The 18,295-nt window shown below is 48.1% G+C and overlaps 1 protein-coding gene across 1 annotated transcript in view; it reads right to left on the bottom strand.

The window, feature by feature from the left end:
* Positions 1 to 18,295, bottom strand: part of DPF3 (double PHD fingers 3) — a 237,145-nt gene that overhangs the window by 100,529 nt on the left and 118,321 nt on the right. Inside the window, exon 4 of the mRNA XM_045823360.1 lies at positions 6,287 to 6,414. Coding sequence (XP_045679316.1) covers positions 6,287 to 6,414 — 128 coding nt within the window. The remainder of the gene's footprint in view (positions 1 to 6,286; positions 6,415 to 18,295) is intronic.

Consider the following 18,295-nt stretch of genomic DNA (forward strand, 5'->3'; position numbering starts at 1 on the left):
TTTCTGGGTCTTGAAGTTATTTAATCATGGTAAGTTCTAAGTGCTTTGAATTTAAAAGTCATTGCCTCTAGCACCTCAGCCCAATTCTGACTCCCCTCATTTTTCATTATGAAGATATTTATTATCTGCAAGATGAACTCTAGATTGCAAAGTGAAAGATGGCTGAAGGCAGCCGAGCTAGTGCAGAGAAGGGCTGCATGGCCTCAGTGTCCAGGCCTCAGATGCGAAAGCCAGTGTGTGTTTGCATTTCCTGCAGAAGGGCCTGACACCAGAAGCCTCTCTACATAGCCGGTGGGGGCTGGGGGAGAAAGCTGCTAACAAATAAAGGTTGCATTCAGGGCACAGGAAGAAGAGGGGTATCCTGTATTAGGCGTGAAGGGCAGAGGCTCCCACTAGAGAGACAGCTGATCCTCTAGTAACCCACTACCATTTCCCGTCCAAGGACATTATCTGGGAAATAAACACATTTTAAAATAACTTTCTCCCTCTAACTCTGAACAGTCTTTATGGTGGTGATAACAATGGTTTGTGGGGGTGTTTTTTTTTAAAGAATTCTTTTTTAAAGATTCCATTATCTCTGGCCTGGAACATTGTAGAAAATTCCTGATTTCCTTTCTTCCACTACTGGCCCTGGATCCTGCCTCCTCTCCATGAGAGGACCAGGGGTCTATATCTCAATGAAACACAGATTCGCTGCCCGGAGTAACATCCTCCATATGGCTTCTAGAAATCAAAAGCCTCTTCCACATCTGGGGAGGCTGGAGTGGTCTGGCCCCACCCACACCTCCCACCGCATGCGAGGCCCTTCTCCCCTGGCACTGCCCCCACCACAGAGGCCCTCTGTCAGTTCTTTAACACCACAATGAGCTCAGACCTACCTTGATGCTTTCAAGCTAACTGTTCCTCGGCCCAGAAAGCTCTTCTCTAAAATCTTCACTTTGCTAGCTCCTTCTCATGCCATAGGACTGAGGTTAAATTCCTTTGTCCCTTAAGACACTCCCTAGAATCTGTTCCTTCTCTTACACGGAATCTTCATACTCTGTTCTTTTCATGGCATTGATCCTGAAATGCAACTGTTCTGTTGGTTTCCTTGCTTTCCGTCTGTAAGTCACACCAGACTAAGTATGAGTGGAGGTGACAGGTCTCTCCTGGTTTCTCTCTTTCCCTAGAACCTAGCACAGTGCCTGCTCAGAAGAGGCACTCAATAAATTTCGGTTGAATGAATGAATTAAAAAAAGAAATCAACAAAACTTTCCATTTACTACAAATGTAAACTCATTGGCCTATAGTCCTGGCACAGGAAAAGGTAGCCCCATGCTCTGTACATAGCGGACATTCAGTTTACATCACGGATGAGGGGGACCATGATTCCACAACGACAACCCAAATACTGGCCCAACACTGTGTGAGAAGAGCTCAAACCCACCGCTGCCAGCTTTAAAGGGAAAGGGCTTTAAAGCATCAAGGCTTCTGGGCAACGGTTCTGTTCCTCTCCACTGATTCACTCACATTACACTGAACGAGAAAAAAAGACTACTAGGAAATCCAGATGCAACAGATGTTGACTTCAAAGATCTAAAAATTCACAAATGGAGGGTAATATATAAATACCCCCTCCAAAAAAAAGTCCTAGATACCCTAAAAGCCAGAGGCAAGAAGACTCTGGCTATGAGGGGATCAAGACGGGCTTCATGGGGAAGGAGGCATTGGAGCCGAGCCTAAAAGATGAGTGGACCTGGCACACAGGGAGGTGGAAGAAAGGAACATCAGATAAAGGGCACAGCATGACCAAAGGCACCGAAGGAGGACGGCTGAGAACAGTGGGCGTAAAGGAATAGTGGCAAATAAGCCTGAAAACTAGGTTAGGAGCAGAGTAGAAGCCCAGGAACAACATACTCATCATTTTGGATTTACTTAGTAGGAAACAAGAAATGTCTTACCTATATGGGTTTTTTAAAATATATTTTATTGCTTATGCTATTACAGTTGTCCCATTCCCTCCCTTCATTCCCCTCCGCCCTGCACACCCTCTCCCGACATTCCCCTCCTTTAGTTCATGTCCATGTGTCATAAGTTCTTTAGCTTCTACATTTCCCACTATTTTCTACCTACCTTCTATGCCACTTATTCTCTGTACCTTTTACCCCTCTCCCCCCCACCCCCCACTCCCCTGTTGCTAACCCTCCATGTGATCTCCATTTCTGTGGTTCTGTTCCTGTTCTAGTTGTTTGCTTCGTTTGTTTTTGTTTTAGGTATGGTTGTTAATTGTGAGCTTGCTGTCATTTTACTATACATGTTTTTTATCTTCTTTTTCTTAGATAAGTCCCTTTAACATTTCATAAAATAAGGGCTTGGTGATGATGAACTCCTTTAACTTGACCTTATCTGAGATGCACTTTATCTGCCCTTCCATTCTAAATGAAAGTTTTGCCGGATAGAGCAATCTTGGATGTATGTCCTTGCCTTTCATGACTTGGAATACTTCTTTCCAGCCCCTTCTTGCCTGCAAGTTCTCTTTTGAGAAATCAACTGAGTCTGATGGGAACTCCTTTGTAAGTAGGTGACTGTCTCCTTATCTCTTGCTGCTTTTAGGTTTCTCTCCTTCATTTTTTCCTTGGCTAATGTAATTATGATGTGCCTTGGTATGTTCCTCCTTGGGTCCAATTTCTTTGGGACTCTCTGAGCTTCCTGGACTTCCTGGAAGTCTATTTCCTTTGCCAGATTGGGGAAGTTCTCCTTTATTATTTGTTCAAATAAGTTTTCAATTTTTTGCTCTTCCACTTCTCCTTCTGGTACCCCTATAATTTGATGTTGGAATGTTTGAAGATGTCCTAGAGGTTCCTAAGCCTCTCCTCATTTTTTTGAATTCTTATTTCTTCATTCTTTTTTTTTAAGGTTTTTTTTTTAACTGCTTACAGCTTTTTTTATATATTTTTTTTAAGATTTATTTATTTATTTATTTATTTAAATATTTTTAGAGAGGGAAGGGAGGGAGAAAGAGAGAGACAGACATCAATGTGCGGTTGCTGGGGGCCGTGGCCTGCAACCCAGGCATGTGCCCTGGCTGGGAATCGAACCTGCGACACTTTGGTTCGCAGCCCACGCTCAATCCACTGAGCTACGCCCGTCAGGTTATTTCTTCATTCTTTTCTGATTGTATGTTCTTTACTTCCTTCTGGTCTACTCCACTGATGGGAGACCCAGCTTTCTTTCCATCACTATTGGTTCCCTGTGCATTTTTCTTCATTTCACTTATTGTAGCCTTCTTTTTTTTTTCATCTAATTTGCGACCAAAATCAACCAATTCTGTGAGCATCCTGATCACCGAAGTTTGGAACTGTGCATCTGATAGGTTGGCTATCTCTTAGTTGCTTAAAAGGATCAGATCTGGGGCTTTCATTTCTTCTCCTCTTTGAGCCATCTTTTTGCGGGGGGTGGGGAGGGGTGTGGTCACACCTGTTTCATACGAGAGGCAGAGCCTAGGTGTTCACCAGGGTGGGGCAACCCAGTCCCTGGACTGTGACGCTGTATGTGGGGGTGGGGTCCGATAGAGAACAATGGCTCTGTTGGGTATCAGTCCCTTCCGCCACTTCCCACAAGCAAATTGGGCCCTTCTAGAGCTGGTTCCCGTGTGGGTGGGCTTGTGCACGTTCTAGGACCCCATGGGTCTCTCCAACGCACTCTCCTGTGAGGCTGAGAGTCTCGCCCTGCACCTCAATCCCCACAGGTGTTTTCAATCAGTGTCCCGAGGCTCTATTTCCCAGCGCTGGGACCCTGGGTTGGGCAGTCTGTCTCACTGCCCAGTTTCACCTGGTTTATCTGTGCACAAATGTGGGATCACCCGGACAGCCAGCCAACTTGCGCACAGTGTCTCACTTCACAATCACCGCCTCCCTAGGTCTGCCTGTTGCCACCCTGCGCCTGAGTTCTGCCAGCTGCCTGCGCGCCCCAGGTCCGCCCACTGCGGTCTTATGTCCAGGATGCCTTATGAGCCCAGGATGCCTTAAGCACCCGGTGCCACTGCTTTTTGTGCTGCAACCCCTCTCCACCCAGCTGCCCGACTCCGCCCTTCTTACCAGTCTGGATGAATGTGTATATTTTAACTCCTTGGTTGTCCAACTTCCATACAGTTCAATTTTCTGTCAGTTCTGGTTGTTATCTTGTTTCTAAATTGTTGCTGGCCTTATTTTGGTTGTGCGAGGAGGCACAGTGTGTCTACCTACACGCCTCCATCTTGGCCAGAAGTCCTTAGCTATGTTTTTTTAGCAAGGGGATGACACAAGTAGAACTTTGTTTCAGGATGAAAGGCCAGCTCAGAGTAGGCAGAGTTGGAGAGGGAAAGGACAGGGGATGAGACCCCTCAGGAATCTGTCCCCTCACACAGCCTCTCAAGAAATGTTAATTGTGTGCCAGGCACTGTTTGGGTGCTTGAGATAGATTAGTGAACAAGACAGATAAAGACTCCTGCTCTTGAGGAGTTTGCAGTCTATTGTACGAAAACAGAAAATAAAGTACATTAGAACACAGTACATAGTGCTACATACCAAAGTACACAGTGGAAAGAGCTGTGGGCAAAAACCAAAGCAGCGTAAGAAATGGGCAGTGCGGGGGGTGGCTGGTGCAGCATGTGGCATTACATACAGCACTCAGGACACACACAGCTCAGAGAAACGAGGAGATAGAAGCAGACACTTGAAGAAGGTGAGGGAGTGAAAAAACCAGGATGTCTGGGTACAGGAGTCTGCTGGCAGAGAAACAGCCAGAGCAAAGCCCAGAGGCAGGGCTGTGCCTTCTCTGCTCCAGGAGCAGCACAAAGAGGCCGGAGTGCCTGGAGCAGAGGCAGAAAGGGAAAGAGTCAGAGACAGAGGCAAGAGGTCCCTGACTTTCACTCAGTGAGAACAGGGGCCCTTGCAGGGCTGTGAGCATAGGAATGCCAGGGTCTGACTGAAAATTTTAAAAGGGTTCCTCCCAGCCATCAGCAGGGGGACCATTTAGAGAGCAATCCCGACAGTGTGGACAGGAAGTGAGAGTGCCTTGGAGCAGGGTAGTAGCCCTGGATGTGGTGAGAAGGGGCTACGCTCTGGATTTATGTCGCGGGCACAGTCGACAGGATTCCTGATGAGCTGGATGTTCCGTGCGAGAGAAGGCACCGAAGATCACTCCAAGGTGTCAGACAAATAAAAGTGATGGTTAACACGGATCTGTACTAGGGCTGGAGCTCTGTGAAGTCACGGAAGAAACAACTAGAAGCTGTGTTGTGACAACCTAATGGAAAAGATCTGACCATTCATCTGAACACAGTAACAGCAGAGAAGGTGAGCAGATTCACTGATTCATTCCACACCTTCTTGAGACCTAACTCTCCTGGACACAGGCAAGGCTGAGGGCACAGTGGTGAACTTGGCAGCATGTTCCCCACTCGATCGAACTCAAAAGACTGGGAATACTTAGGAGGCAAACCAAACATTCAAGTTATTAATTTAATTATAATGTTAATAAACATATAAATATTAAATTAGGTTGAAATTCATAACCATGCCATATATTGTTTACACATAGAATATAAAAATATAAACTTAATATAAATGCAATGTAATTTTAATCATCTCTCGTTATGAACACTATTATTTAATATTTGTATTACTTAACATTATTACAACACTGTGCCCAACATCACGATCAACAACAGGGATCCAAGACGAAGAGACGAGGAATGGTGAGAGCACACCACTATAATCCTGCCTTATGACAGCCTCACCAGCAGGTGGTGAACACAGAGGGGCAGGAGCCATGAAGCCTGCTTGGAGGGTGACTTCTGAACTGGCCTTAAAGGAGGAGAGAGGAGTGCAAGGAAAGAACTGAGTGAACTACAGCGAGGACGGGGTGGGAGGCAGGGGGACAGGGTGCCTGAGGCACGCAGACACCACTGAGGCTTTGAGCCTGGGTCTACGGCTGCACGCTCCACGGGGGTGAGGACTCCATCTGTTTTGCTCCCCACCGTGCCCCCAGGACCTAGCACCATGCCTGGCACCCAGCTGGCCCCCAAGATACACTGAGTACAGAAATAGGGAGATCAGGGAAGAGAAGTGGATTTTAGAGGAACGACGACATCTTCTGGGAGAGTTAAAACCAGAAAAGTCTTCTGGCTTCCCTGCAGCAGCGCCATGAGGCAGGCTGAGATGCAGCTCTGGCCCTTGAGAAGGGCACCCGAGCTGGTGCTGGAGCTCCGGAAGCACCACGGTGATGCTCCAGTGGCGCCCTCCACTCTCAGTGGGCACAGAAATACCTGTATTTCCTGGATGCTCTCCTCCTCTCTGGCGTCCACCTTCTTCTCAACCCCTTCACCTCGGAGCAAGGCCTCCAGCGTGGTGCTCTCCGAGGTGAATGCATCCTTCTTCAGGGGCAGCTCCACTTCTGAAATACAGGGACAGAGAAGCAGGGTCAGGCCACTAGAAACAGTGACAGCAGGGACAGGAGAGATGGCCCTTGAGGGCATGCAGGAACCAGAGCTCTGGGGCAGGACTCAAGGCCACCTGTGCTCTCTCCTTCAAGTGGAACAGGACACTGGAGTTGGGTCCAACTGTCCCAACTCCAGCTCACCATCTCAGAGACAGATCCCAGCCCTGCCTGCTCCCTCACAGAGGGCAGAGGTAGAGCAGCAGGGGAGCCAGATGGACATGGGATCAGGCGGCCAGGGTCTCGGTCCAGCTTCACAGCTTCACCTGTGACTTTGGGCAAGGCACAAGGACCCCAGAGCCCTTATTTGCATCTACAAAGTGAGGATAACAATGCCAAGCACCCCGACGTGGCTGTTTTGTGGGGCAAAAACGTGCTCCTTTACATTTAAATTCTTTGAAAACTCAAAAGCAGTATGTCAACACTGGCCACGCCTTAGTAATCTCTCCCTCTAGCCCAGCTCATTTGGCAACTCCATGACCTCCCCTCAGCCACGCAAGCTGCCCAGCTCCAGTCTGTTCCATGAAAAGCTATGTCAACTCAGAGAGGCTGTTCTTAACAACTCACCAGGGAAGCAAAGGCCTCGAAAGCGAGGGGAAGAGAAAAAACCAAGCACAGATGCCTCCCAGGCCACCCTCTGCACAGCAGAGCCTTTTTTCTGCAGATGTCAGGAGTTCGGTCAGCAACCTAGGGCGTGAGGTTATGGGGCCAGCGAGCAGTGGCAACCAGAGCTGGCCTGCCCAGGAGAGGAACCAGAGAGAAGTTGATCCCCTTTTTCAATGTGTCCCCAAACTGCTAACCCAAAGGAGGAGTTTTTCTGTTTCACTGAAAACAGAAACCTCGGGCACAAGTGATCATATTATAAAACATTCCTCCAACCTCTCCTCTGACCCTGTACCTCCTCCTGCTCCCATGACAATTAGATGTGTGGTCCCTACCCTGTATCAGGTAAAATAGGTACAAGAATATGGGGGAATGATGGCCTGGAAACCTATAATGAGTAGCCCATCTGTATGGGGGATCAGTGTAGGAACTATTCACAGGGGTGTGGGCAGAAGTAAGGGAACAACAGGGAATGGTGAAGCACCCCAGGGGAGTTAACAGAGGGGAGCCCTTACCACTGCTACTCCTGGAGGGACAGAGCAGTGTCTACAAGAACCTGAAGGGGGCGCCACTGCAGAGCTCCCAGCTAGGAGCTGTGGCTTGCAGCAGAGTTGCCCTGCCAGCCCCTCTCCTGAGCTCCTGGGTCAGAGAATGGAGCATGGAGACATATGGCCCAGCCTCCCTTTCCTCCCATCCTCATCTTTCTGCTCTGCCCTGCCCTCCCACTGGCCAACCTCAACCAGACACCAGAGAGCAAGGGATCCTTGCTGACACAACCCACCAAGGTCAACTTCCTGGACCCCAGGACAGCGTGAAAAAGGACAGAGTGGATCTGGGGGAACAAATGGAAATAACCAACCCAATCAAGCACTGCTCCACCAGGCTTTATTCCAACTCAAATGGAACTCTACCTACCTCTTCCATCTCCTCCACCAGAAGCAGATGCAGGCTGACCAGTTCACAGGGAATAGATGCTCAGCATCCCATCACAACTGAAGAAACACACATCATGGCGACCAGCCCCAGAAGAAGGCAGAAAGGGAAAACACTATCTAAAGTCCATTGAGAGACAGGATCTTTGGGATTTCTCTTCCCAAAAATGGTAAGCAGAGGACCCAACTCCACCAAGCAGCAATACCACCAAATCAACCACCTCTAAAACTCATCCATCCACTTATTCATTCAACAAATATTCACTGAGCATCTACTTCCTGACAACCACTGTAATGGAATGAGGTCCACAGGAGGAGAGCTAAATAAAGATAGTGCTGGCCCTTAGGTTATTTACAGTCTAAAGAGATAGCCATTAAACACTAAGCACAAAATAAATGTGCAATTACAAATGGTAGTAAGAACTATGGAGAAAACAACACAGGCATTACACACTACATACAAAGTAAATATACAACTACAAGTTATAGTAAGAGCCATGAAGGGAAAATCAGGTGGGGGGTCTCCTTCAGATCACAGGAGCAGGGAAGGCCTGCATGAAGTTGCACAGAAGCTGAGTATCAGAAAGTCAACTGTCTGCTTTACTGAGTTCAGAGGGTGCAACTTCAGGGCCTACTCTGATGACATATTATTCTTCCTCCCAAGTCAGAAAAGGCTTCCAAATGTCAAGTATAAAACAATTAAATGTGCCACTTCATCCAACCCTCAGTCAAAAGACAACAGCTGGTCACCATCCCTCAAACTTATAATAATCATTCAAATATACATTTGAAATTCATATTTTAGTATCCCCTTAGCCTTCAGAACACTCAATAAATCTTATTTCCAGAACTGCATATTTTGAGCTTAAAAAAAGCCTTACAGATCATCTGCTTTAATCATCTTATTTTATCAGTGAGTCACCTGAGAGGCTTTGAGAAGTAACTTCATCAAAAGTAACACAGTAGAATGAGAATGCAACCAAATGATCTTTTCTAGATGCCACTGAGACCATGACAAGAGCTCCACTTAAAGGCATCCCCATAAGTAGTTTGCAGGCCTAGGCTGGGCCCTAACGGCCGTCAATACATTTGTGTACAAGCAAGGTGCTCGGCACACAGCGAACACTCAGAATGCAGCAGTGTTACTGTTATGTATTCCTTAATCCCACCCACCACTCAAGAGGTAAGCAGTTATCCCATTTTACAGATGCAAGGGAGGCGTAGAACTTGCTTAATATCGCACAGCTGAAAAGGGGTAAAGTCCAGCCTTGACCCCAATCTGCCTCCGGCACTCATTCACCAATCTCTAAGGTACACAGACTTCACGTTACCTCTCTCTGGTTCTTCCTTGAAATGCCTTTTTCCAAACCTTTGTACATTTTCATTGCATTCCTAAGCTCTCCCCATAGCTTTCACATTTGAGGATAAAAGGCAGATCTTTGCTGAGGTTGCAGGCAGGTTTACAGCATGGCTCTGGGCTCTGCTCCATCTGAACATCACCATGTGGTGTTCACCCTGCCACAACGGTACTGACCGCACACGATGTCTCACCAACTGAACTTCCTCCTCCCTCCTTCTCCTGCTCCTTCTTATTCCTATGCTAAATTACCCCTCCATCCTGCTTTCCCATAAGTCAATCTACTCTCTTGGTCCTCTGGTCCTTTACCAGATGGGCACAGTAGAAAAATCAAGAGGGAAAAGAAAACCAAAATAGGCACAGTGAAATGGGCTCCCTTCATGCAAAGAGCTAAAAGGCACCTCCCATAGTATCTCCAGTTCAACCCCTTCATGGGGAAAGGGAAATACAGAAAGGTAAGGAGACGTTCCCAAGGGCACAGAAAAATTTAGCGGCATCATTCTTGCCTAACTGCCAAGGTATTTAGTTGGCTCACAGAAGTTCTGCTTTCAGAGAGCCCTAGAGTCAAGTCCTAGCCTTGCCATATATTGACTGAGGGACCACAGGCTTAGTTAGTTAAACCTCCAAGTTTCCACTTCCTTTTGTGTTAAATGGGTGTGATCAGACTATCTATTCCATAGTGTTGAGTGAGAATTAACAAGTTAATACACTACATTAAAAAAAAAAAGAAAAAAAAAAAAAACCTGAAGCCCTGGCTGGTGTAACTCAGTGGACTTAACGCAGGCTGTGAACCAAAGGGTCGCTGGTTCGATTCCCAGTCAGGGCACATGCCTAGGTCGCAAGCCAGGTCCCCAGTGGGGGGACATGTGAGAGGCAACCACACATTGATGTTTCTCTCCCTCTCTCTCCTTCTCTTCGCCTCCCTCTAAAAAGTAAATCAGTTAATTTTAAAAAACTGAAAAGACCCACAACAATAACTAGTGTGAGAAACAAAGTAGAAAATGAGGCTCATCAATGTTTGTTTTGGTTTTTCTATTCAAAACTTAAGATTCAAAATTAGATCATACATATAAAGAGCCTGGGATGTTCTAAGTGGCCTATAAATGCTACATTATTATTAAAGTTTGAATGATTCTGATTTTAATGGTATAGAACTACTGTCCAACATAAAAGTAATGCAATCATTTATAATTTTAAACTTCCTAGTAGCCACATTTTAAAAAGTAAAGAACAAGTGCAATTAATTTTAATAATATTGTCTCTAACCCAATTTATCCAAATATTATCATTTCAACATGTAATCAATATAAAAATACGAATGCAATTCTTTACATTCTTTTATTTGCATTGTCTTCAAAATCTGGTGCCTTACATTTACAGCACATCTCAAGTCGTAGTAGCCACATTTCAAGTATTCAGTAGGCACATGGCACATGGAGCTACTGGCTATTGTATTAGTGCAAGTTTATAGCATTAAGACTAATGTTTACTATGATTTGCTTCCCCCAAAAGGAAACATATTAAAAATGGTTTGTAATGTCGCCTGCGTAATATCCAGCTGATGGCCAATCTAAAACAGCATTCTAGCTGACCACTGTCAAACCCTGGTTTCAAAGCACTATGGGTAAGGCTTGCAAGGTCAGAGGAACATGCTAACCAGTGCCCTCTGAACAAACCAGCACACAGTACATTCTCTGGCTGCTGACCACAGGAGGTTCCAGAGTGAAAGGGGGAAGAGGGTAACCGGTCCAAGTTCTTGCACAATGTATGTCCTAGACAAGCTCCCTGTTGAGCTCTGAGGGATTTCATTGATTCAGTTTTAATAAATCTCATCTGTATGTAGAATTTAGTAATTCTTGAAAAGTGCACTCATTTTGAACCTCGCGCAAATTTAGGGACCACATAACCTGACAGGAGCCATCAAACCTTTAACATTAAAAGAAAATGGTCCAAAACACACACATAATTCATCTTTAAATTAGCCTGATTTTATACACATGGATATAAACCCACGGATCGTTACTCTCTCCAGAGCAGCAGCAGCTGTCACCCAAGCCAGCCGCCTCCCTGGGCCCCCGTAAGCAGCTCTGCCTCCACTTCTAATTGGGAACAGAGATACTCCTTGGGTGACTTCCAGCACGATCCATCACACCAGAGACAGCTTCTGTGCAAACCGAAGCAAATCGGTTTCCAAATAAGAAAAAACCTCTTAGACAAACAAGGATTGAAGCACAGATAGTCTTTTTTAAAAAAGGAAGGAAAGGAAAAGCACAAATAAAAGCAAAGAAAGAAAATCACCAGGGAAGAGCAGCGACTTGCTTCTTCCTCCCCAGGGCTGTGGACAGGGCAGCATCCTCTTGGATGGAGATGAAAGCCACAGGCTTTGGACACAGGTGCCCCATGCCTGCCACCCAATGCACCAAAAGCAAAGCTTCCACTGGGTTGTTGGAGCCACTGAGCTCATTAACAGGATGAGGGCAAGATGAGCCTGAAAGTGCAACCTGGGAGCACAGTGAGTAATTAAATCCCGGGTCATTTAAAAATGCAAGCGCCTGGATGTCACCGGCTCACGAAGCCTCTGACTCCTTCACACATTTTCTTCTGGCTCAGGATGGAGGACTGGGAACCTGCAAGTCATATATGGATTATAATAAAATATGCCATATAAAAAACAGATTAAGACAGTTCTTCTTTGGGGAAATATACAAAGAGAAGAGCTGTCTGTTAGCTGTCGAGTTTGCAAGAGATACCATCTTTCGGGAGGCTGTGCTCTGCCAACAGACAGACAGCCCCAAGGGAAATTGCGGTGAAACACCCGACAGGGCACATCCATCCGTCCATCCATCAGGAGCGCTCTCGCAGGCAGGGGCCTGGAGGTACAGTTACGGTGCGAACTCGGGGAGAAATCCCACAGACAGTGGCAGACAGCCCTCCTGCTGCATCATGAGTCTTTGTGTTTGTTGTGTCTTTTTCGCCTGCCTCTAGTTTTTCTTTAAAAATACAAACGTTCGGTTTTCTCTTTGGGTGCTTATTATGTTGAAGGGTTAAGCTCATCATATTTCCTTGGATTTATACATCAACTTACACCAAGGAGCAAGGAGCTTAAGAATCATTATTTCATTTATCTCCATCATACTCGTGGAGAGAAGGATGGGGGGAGTACTGTTATCTCTCACCCCACAAGGGAGGAGATGGGGGGTAGGGGGAACCCAAAGACCTGGTTCCTGAGATGGTGGCAGGCCCAGGAATCCATCTGCTCATTCCTCAGGGGTGCCATTTTCTTGGCTGCGTTTGACTCCCTGTTCTGTGATACACAAAGCTCAAAATAGACAGGTTCACAGTGAGGACCGATTACCCAGCCTGCATGCTTCAAGCCCTTGTTACCACTTGTTTAAGAATCCATACCACATGAGAGTTGATCACTCCCCAAACGGCCTCTGGCCCCCACACCCCACTGTACCTACCCAGACACCTGGAACAGGACAGAGGTCAGAACCACAGAGAAGTATTCCCCTAGTCAAGACACGGAAAAAACACAAACTCTGTGTATATATCGGGGGTATACCAATTTGTACATAACTAATCTTAGCCATAACATTCAAGCTAGTTATGACCTTGAACCTATGCACTCAATATATGTAACAATATCTAAAAAAAGAATCTTCACATCTCTCAGATCAGCCGAGCCCCTGCTTAAAGGTGGGTCTCATAGCCAGATGCCAGGTTTTCTCTCCCCAGCGTAGAAGATACCAGACGTGAGCCTTTAAAAAAACTTCCAAGGCAGAATGCACTCTCCCTCTGGACTGGAGAGCACACACTCCTCCAGCTGGGCAGTGAGCTGCCTGCAACAAACAAGTGCAACATGGGCGCTGGGGACAGGAGCAACGCTGGCAGAGATCCCCTCAGCCCACCCATCACGGAGGGGGCATCACAGCGCCTCCTTGCACTCGCCAAGTCCTCAGCTCCACCATCCCATCCCACATAACTCAAAATCCCATGAAGCAAGCAGAGCGGCTGCCATGCTGCATTTTGCAAATGAAGAATCAAAGCCAGAGTGGTTAGGTAACAGCCCCAAATCACACAGCCAGTGAGTGGAGGGGCCTGAACTTGACCCTAGGCCTTGTGATCCCTGTTTGGTGTCTTTTTTCCCCCTGCAGAACACAGCTGTAGTGTCTACCAGAGAGGCAAGATGGCAAAACTGGAACAGGCCCCACAGGCCAGGCTGGAAACTGGATGGGAAGGCGAGGTCAGCTGCTGAACCCTTCTTTCCTCTGGCTCAGGCTCCCTCATCTGTGCAATGGGGGTGAGGAGAGCTAAGCCATATTCTTCAAGCTTGAGATCAAACACAAGGCACCTTTTTTGCTTCATTCCTTTAATAAATCGTTTCTGTCCACCTACCATGTGCCAGACACTGGAGATACAGATGAAAAAGACAGGTGGGCCCCTGCCCTCCAAGTGTGCACCTTGCAGTGCCCAGGCGGCCCAGGCTCAGCTCCCTAGAACCAGCTCCTACCCACAGACTGCCAGAAAGGTTAAAAGAAATATGTAAACAGTCTCGGCATGAAAGGGCATGAAGAAGGGGCTGCGGTGGCCTGCCCACCTGTCTCCCACTCTCCCACTCATGAGGCCAACAAGAGCTGAAGAAGCTGCTATTGCAGGTCTCAGGATGGATGGCTGCAGGCTCTGACACTGCAGGAAAGAGATAAATGACTGGTCATTTCCCCCTGATGCACTTGAAGGCATCCATTCTCCCAGCCGACCAAGCTCAGGCAACCCCCCCTCCTCCCCCCACTCAGAGACAGATAAGCACTGACAGGTGGGGGTGGGAGCTGGAGCGTCCTTTTCCCTCGAAAGGACACAGCCAGACTCCTCTGCAGGCCAGGAGAAGGTCACATTGTCCACTGGCTCACACCTGGCTAAGGGCTCCACGGGTCTCTTCCTTCACCTCCCCCATCTCACCCCCCCTAGCTAGGCTCATCCCTGCGAGGAGCACACAGGAGGGGGAGGGCAGAGGGCAGAGGGAGCCAACTGACAGGCTCATCAATCTCTGGCTACATGCTTGGCACATCGGCGTTCCTTAAGTTGGTCCCGGACTGGGGGATGCCGAAGGAGTCAGGGGGACTGTCTTCAGAAGAGAAATCATGCCGAATGTCGGAGAGCCAACGGTGGAAGAAGCCTGGAGACTATTAAAATGTGGGCCATGTACGAAAGCAGTAGGGAACTAATTAAGATGCAGGATTTTCAAAAGCTGGGGAAGTTGGCCGCAGCCTGCTCCCATCTGTAGAGTCCTGGCAATTCAGTGCTATAGGGACAGCACCCTAGGCGGGCAAACAGGCCTCTCTATCCCTGCCCAAGCAGGCAGGAATCATGTTGTCTGGACTGCCCCCTTCGGGGGGCGCCCTCTGAGAGTCCCTGTGACTTGGTTGGACGGCTGTGGCATCCTCCCATTTCAAGTGTCCCAGGCTGCCGTCTCCTCAGGATCCCTGCCCTGCTGTTCACGTTCCCCCATCAACGTGTGGTGGAGCGTGATTACCCTGGTCATTCATCCCCAGTCCCTGAGTGGCTGCCAAAGAAAAACCAAGAGAGAGAACCAGAACTCTATTCGTGGCTGCCTTCTCTCCCACCACCTTTGGAACGGAGCAGGGGTGGCAAAGAGTCGTGCTTGCTCCCCAGGCAGAGAGGGATTTGCAAGGCCTCCAGTACGTGCATCTCGGGAGCAGAATGAAAGCCTGCACTAAAGGCCCAACTGGGCTGGAACGACAGGACACGTGTGTGCCGGGTCCTGGAGCAGCATGGAGCCGGTTCCAACAGGCTTCCCCTCAGGGTCTCTCCTTGGCTTCATCCCTAATGCCCCCCGGGAAATTAACTTCCTAATTCGGTGCCACCGCCTCCCAACCTCTGAAACAGAGATAAAATCTGCCCTAGACCATGGGGACCAGAAGGTCCAGGGTTGGAAGATGCTAAATTGAACTAAGCAGACGATCTGAACATTTAATCCAGAGGGACACAAGTAGAACTTTGTTCCCAGCCTTTTTCTTTCACTTAAAAAAAAAAAGGCAGGGGGGCGGGATAGGGGGAGTTAAAGGCCTCTTTTCTCATCAGCTGGCTTCTGCCCAGTGTCTGCCCTGCTTCAGCGCCTTCTGGTGGATATTTACTACCCACCTTTCTCTCCTGCCAGCTGGGCTCCCCCCTCACGGGAACAGAGCTCCATTCTTAGGGAAATGGTCCAGAGGCGGAGGCTCTCAGGCACCAGGTCCCTTGCCCAGGTCTTCAGGTTGCATGGATTGTGACGGCTACACCATGAAACACCTCACATTTGCCTCTGCAGCCACATGCAAGCTGCAGAGAACACTGAACTCCATTGTCAGTCAGGGGAGAGAAATAATGTTGTGTGTGTTGTCCTTCAGATGCCCAGGCAAACAGGAGGCTGCGAGGTATTTATTCAAGACTGACTGGAAGGGTGATGTTAGGCGCGAGAAAAGCACAGGTCCAGGGACATTGAGAACGCTTTCAAATTCCAAAGAGCTCTCCCCAGCTCACAGCCCCATCCTACCCTCACACAGACACGTTTTTATGTTCTGCAAGCAGGAAAGAAACATATGCAGGATGGGATATTCTGGTGAGGGGGATGCGATGAGCACAGCAGGACTGGGGAGTGCTCCATCAGTGTATGGTTTAGCCCAGGAATATATAACAGCAGCAATCCGGCTCCCCACTCCCTGCCCTGCAATGTCTACTCTGTGCAGATGACCTCTGTGCTTTGGGAGGCTGACCCGGAAGTGGATGGTTTGCAGCCCTGTCCTTAGACCTTCTCCAAGGTCCCTCAAGATTCCTGAATGGGCACCCCCTCCCCCCTTGCCCTGACCTGGTTTCCTGCCAGAGCTCTCAGCTTTGCAGACCTGGGGTCAAGGACAATTCAAACCCACATTACACCCTGGATTTTGTTGCTGAACACTACCTGCCACTGGCCAGTCTCAGGCAGGGACACAAAAGAAGACTGAAGGGGCAAGCTGGGCGCTGGCATGACAAATTGCTCATGGCATCTCCTCATTATCAATGGAAGGTCTGGCATGGAAGGAAACTCATGCCTTGAGACAATTTTACTCCAAGTCAGTACCCCCTTCTCTCACAAATCAGAACTCCTCTCCTCCCCCAAGGAGATGAGGGTGCTGATGGGGGAGGCCCAAGGGAGGCTCCAAGATTTCCGGAGCTTGTCAAGGGGAGCTCAGGAGAGCCCACACGGGGAGGCTGGAAAGGAGGAGAGAGAAGAGAAAGGGCGATGTAGGGGCTGGGTAGTGGAGGAGCGTCAAGGGTTGGTAGGTTCATTCACTGGTTCTTTCAACATAAACTCAAGTCTTCTGGTTTCCATAAATTTAAAGAGATTCAGCCCAGGATGAACAAACTGATTATCAATTTTCAACAAGGTCTGCCCATAGAAGATTATACATGATCTTGTGCAATTTGCTTTTTTCTTTCCATTTAACAATGTAGCTTGTACATCTTTCCACTTATCACCTCGTTCCTTTATAAGACAAAACAATATTCCTTTATAAGACAAACAATATTTCTTTATAAGACAAACAATATTCCCATAGTACTAGTTAAGTACTATGCACTTAACTAGTCCCCTATCAATGGACCTTCTGGTTGTTTCCATTCTTTGTTGTTCTTACAAAAAATTTGCCACAATGGGCATTATGTATTGTTAGTATACATTTATTTACAGGATAAATTCCTAGCAGCAGAATGTCTAGGTCAAAGGGCATGTGCTTTTTAAATACTGACAGGTTCTGTGCATTGATCTTCAGAAAGGTTATTCCCAATTCCACCACAGTGTGCAGAAGAGAGGCAACGCCTAGCCTCTCCCTCCCGCCAGTTCCTTCAACAGCTCGTCTCCCCGAGAAGAGGGGCCTCCCTCCACCCGTCCACCCAGCTGACTGTTCACACCGACTAGGAATCTGCAGCAAGTTCCCCGCACATGATGACCACTGACTCTGCCCCGAGTCACACTGGAAAGTACCAACCAAAAAAACTGAGTTCTCTTTGAACACAAATCAAATGAAATAAAAATAAGAGTCATTTAAAAAGGCTGCCCAAGTCGACCCTGTGACTGAGAAGGACATACTGCAAAAAAGGAAAGATCCTCTCAGCGGGAAACGGCATCTGACAAATGATGAGGTCAGACACAGGGACGGGGCTCAGATCCCACTCCTGCTGTGCTAACCGACCACAAGGGGCATCGTTCTGTAACTGTCCACCCAGAGGGGGCACCTTCTTCCAAGGCACCACATGGGCCAGTGGAGGCGCTGGATGAAGGTCCTTCTCTGAAATGCTGGCTTGTGAAAAATTCAAATGCAGGCATGTGTTGCCTCTATTAAGAGGGTGGTGCACGTCTCTGTGCTTTCTACTTCCTGTTCTGTGGGTGGGCCCTGCTGCTTTGAGGCCCGAGGCTCAGGCTCCCTGTCACCGACTCCCTGACACCCTCCTGGCATCTTGGTTCACGACTTGCACTAGCAGACTGGCATGCTGGTACATCCTGAGGGCCAGGCCTGCACTGGTAGTACAGACTCAGCACAGGACACAGAAATGACAAACACTGGGCCCAAGCTTTGGGGGGTTTCGCTTTTAGCAGTAGGTTGGCTTGCCCAAAGAGGGGAAAAGGAGTTCATCTGAGAAGCAGCTCTGGTGTTTGATAAGTATCTACCAGCCCTGGGTTTGTTTTGTTTCTCAGAGCTCGCACACTGGCCTCTAGGACAAGCCTGCCACAGGTGAGTCCAACTGAGTTGGGGTGTTTTTCCACCTTCGAATATGGCTGCACTTCTGAGGGCCTATCCACATCAAGGCTGGCACTTATCTTTCCAGAGAGGGTCCTCCCACAGGACTCTGGCCATCTCAGGGGCTGGGCCTTGACCACCTGAGGTCTGGAACAGCCACCCTGCCCTCTGCC

The sequence above is a fragment of the Phyllostomus hastatus genome, unplaced genomic scaffold (assembly GCF_019186645.2).
Source record: "Phyllostomus hastatus isolate PE091 unplaced genomic scaffold, TTU_PhHast_1.1 phas_scaffold_501, whole genome shotgun sequence".
NCBI classification, from domain to species: Eukaryota; Metazoa; Chordata; class Mammalia; order Chiroptera; family Phyllostomidae; genus Phyllostomus; species Phyllostomus hastatus.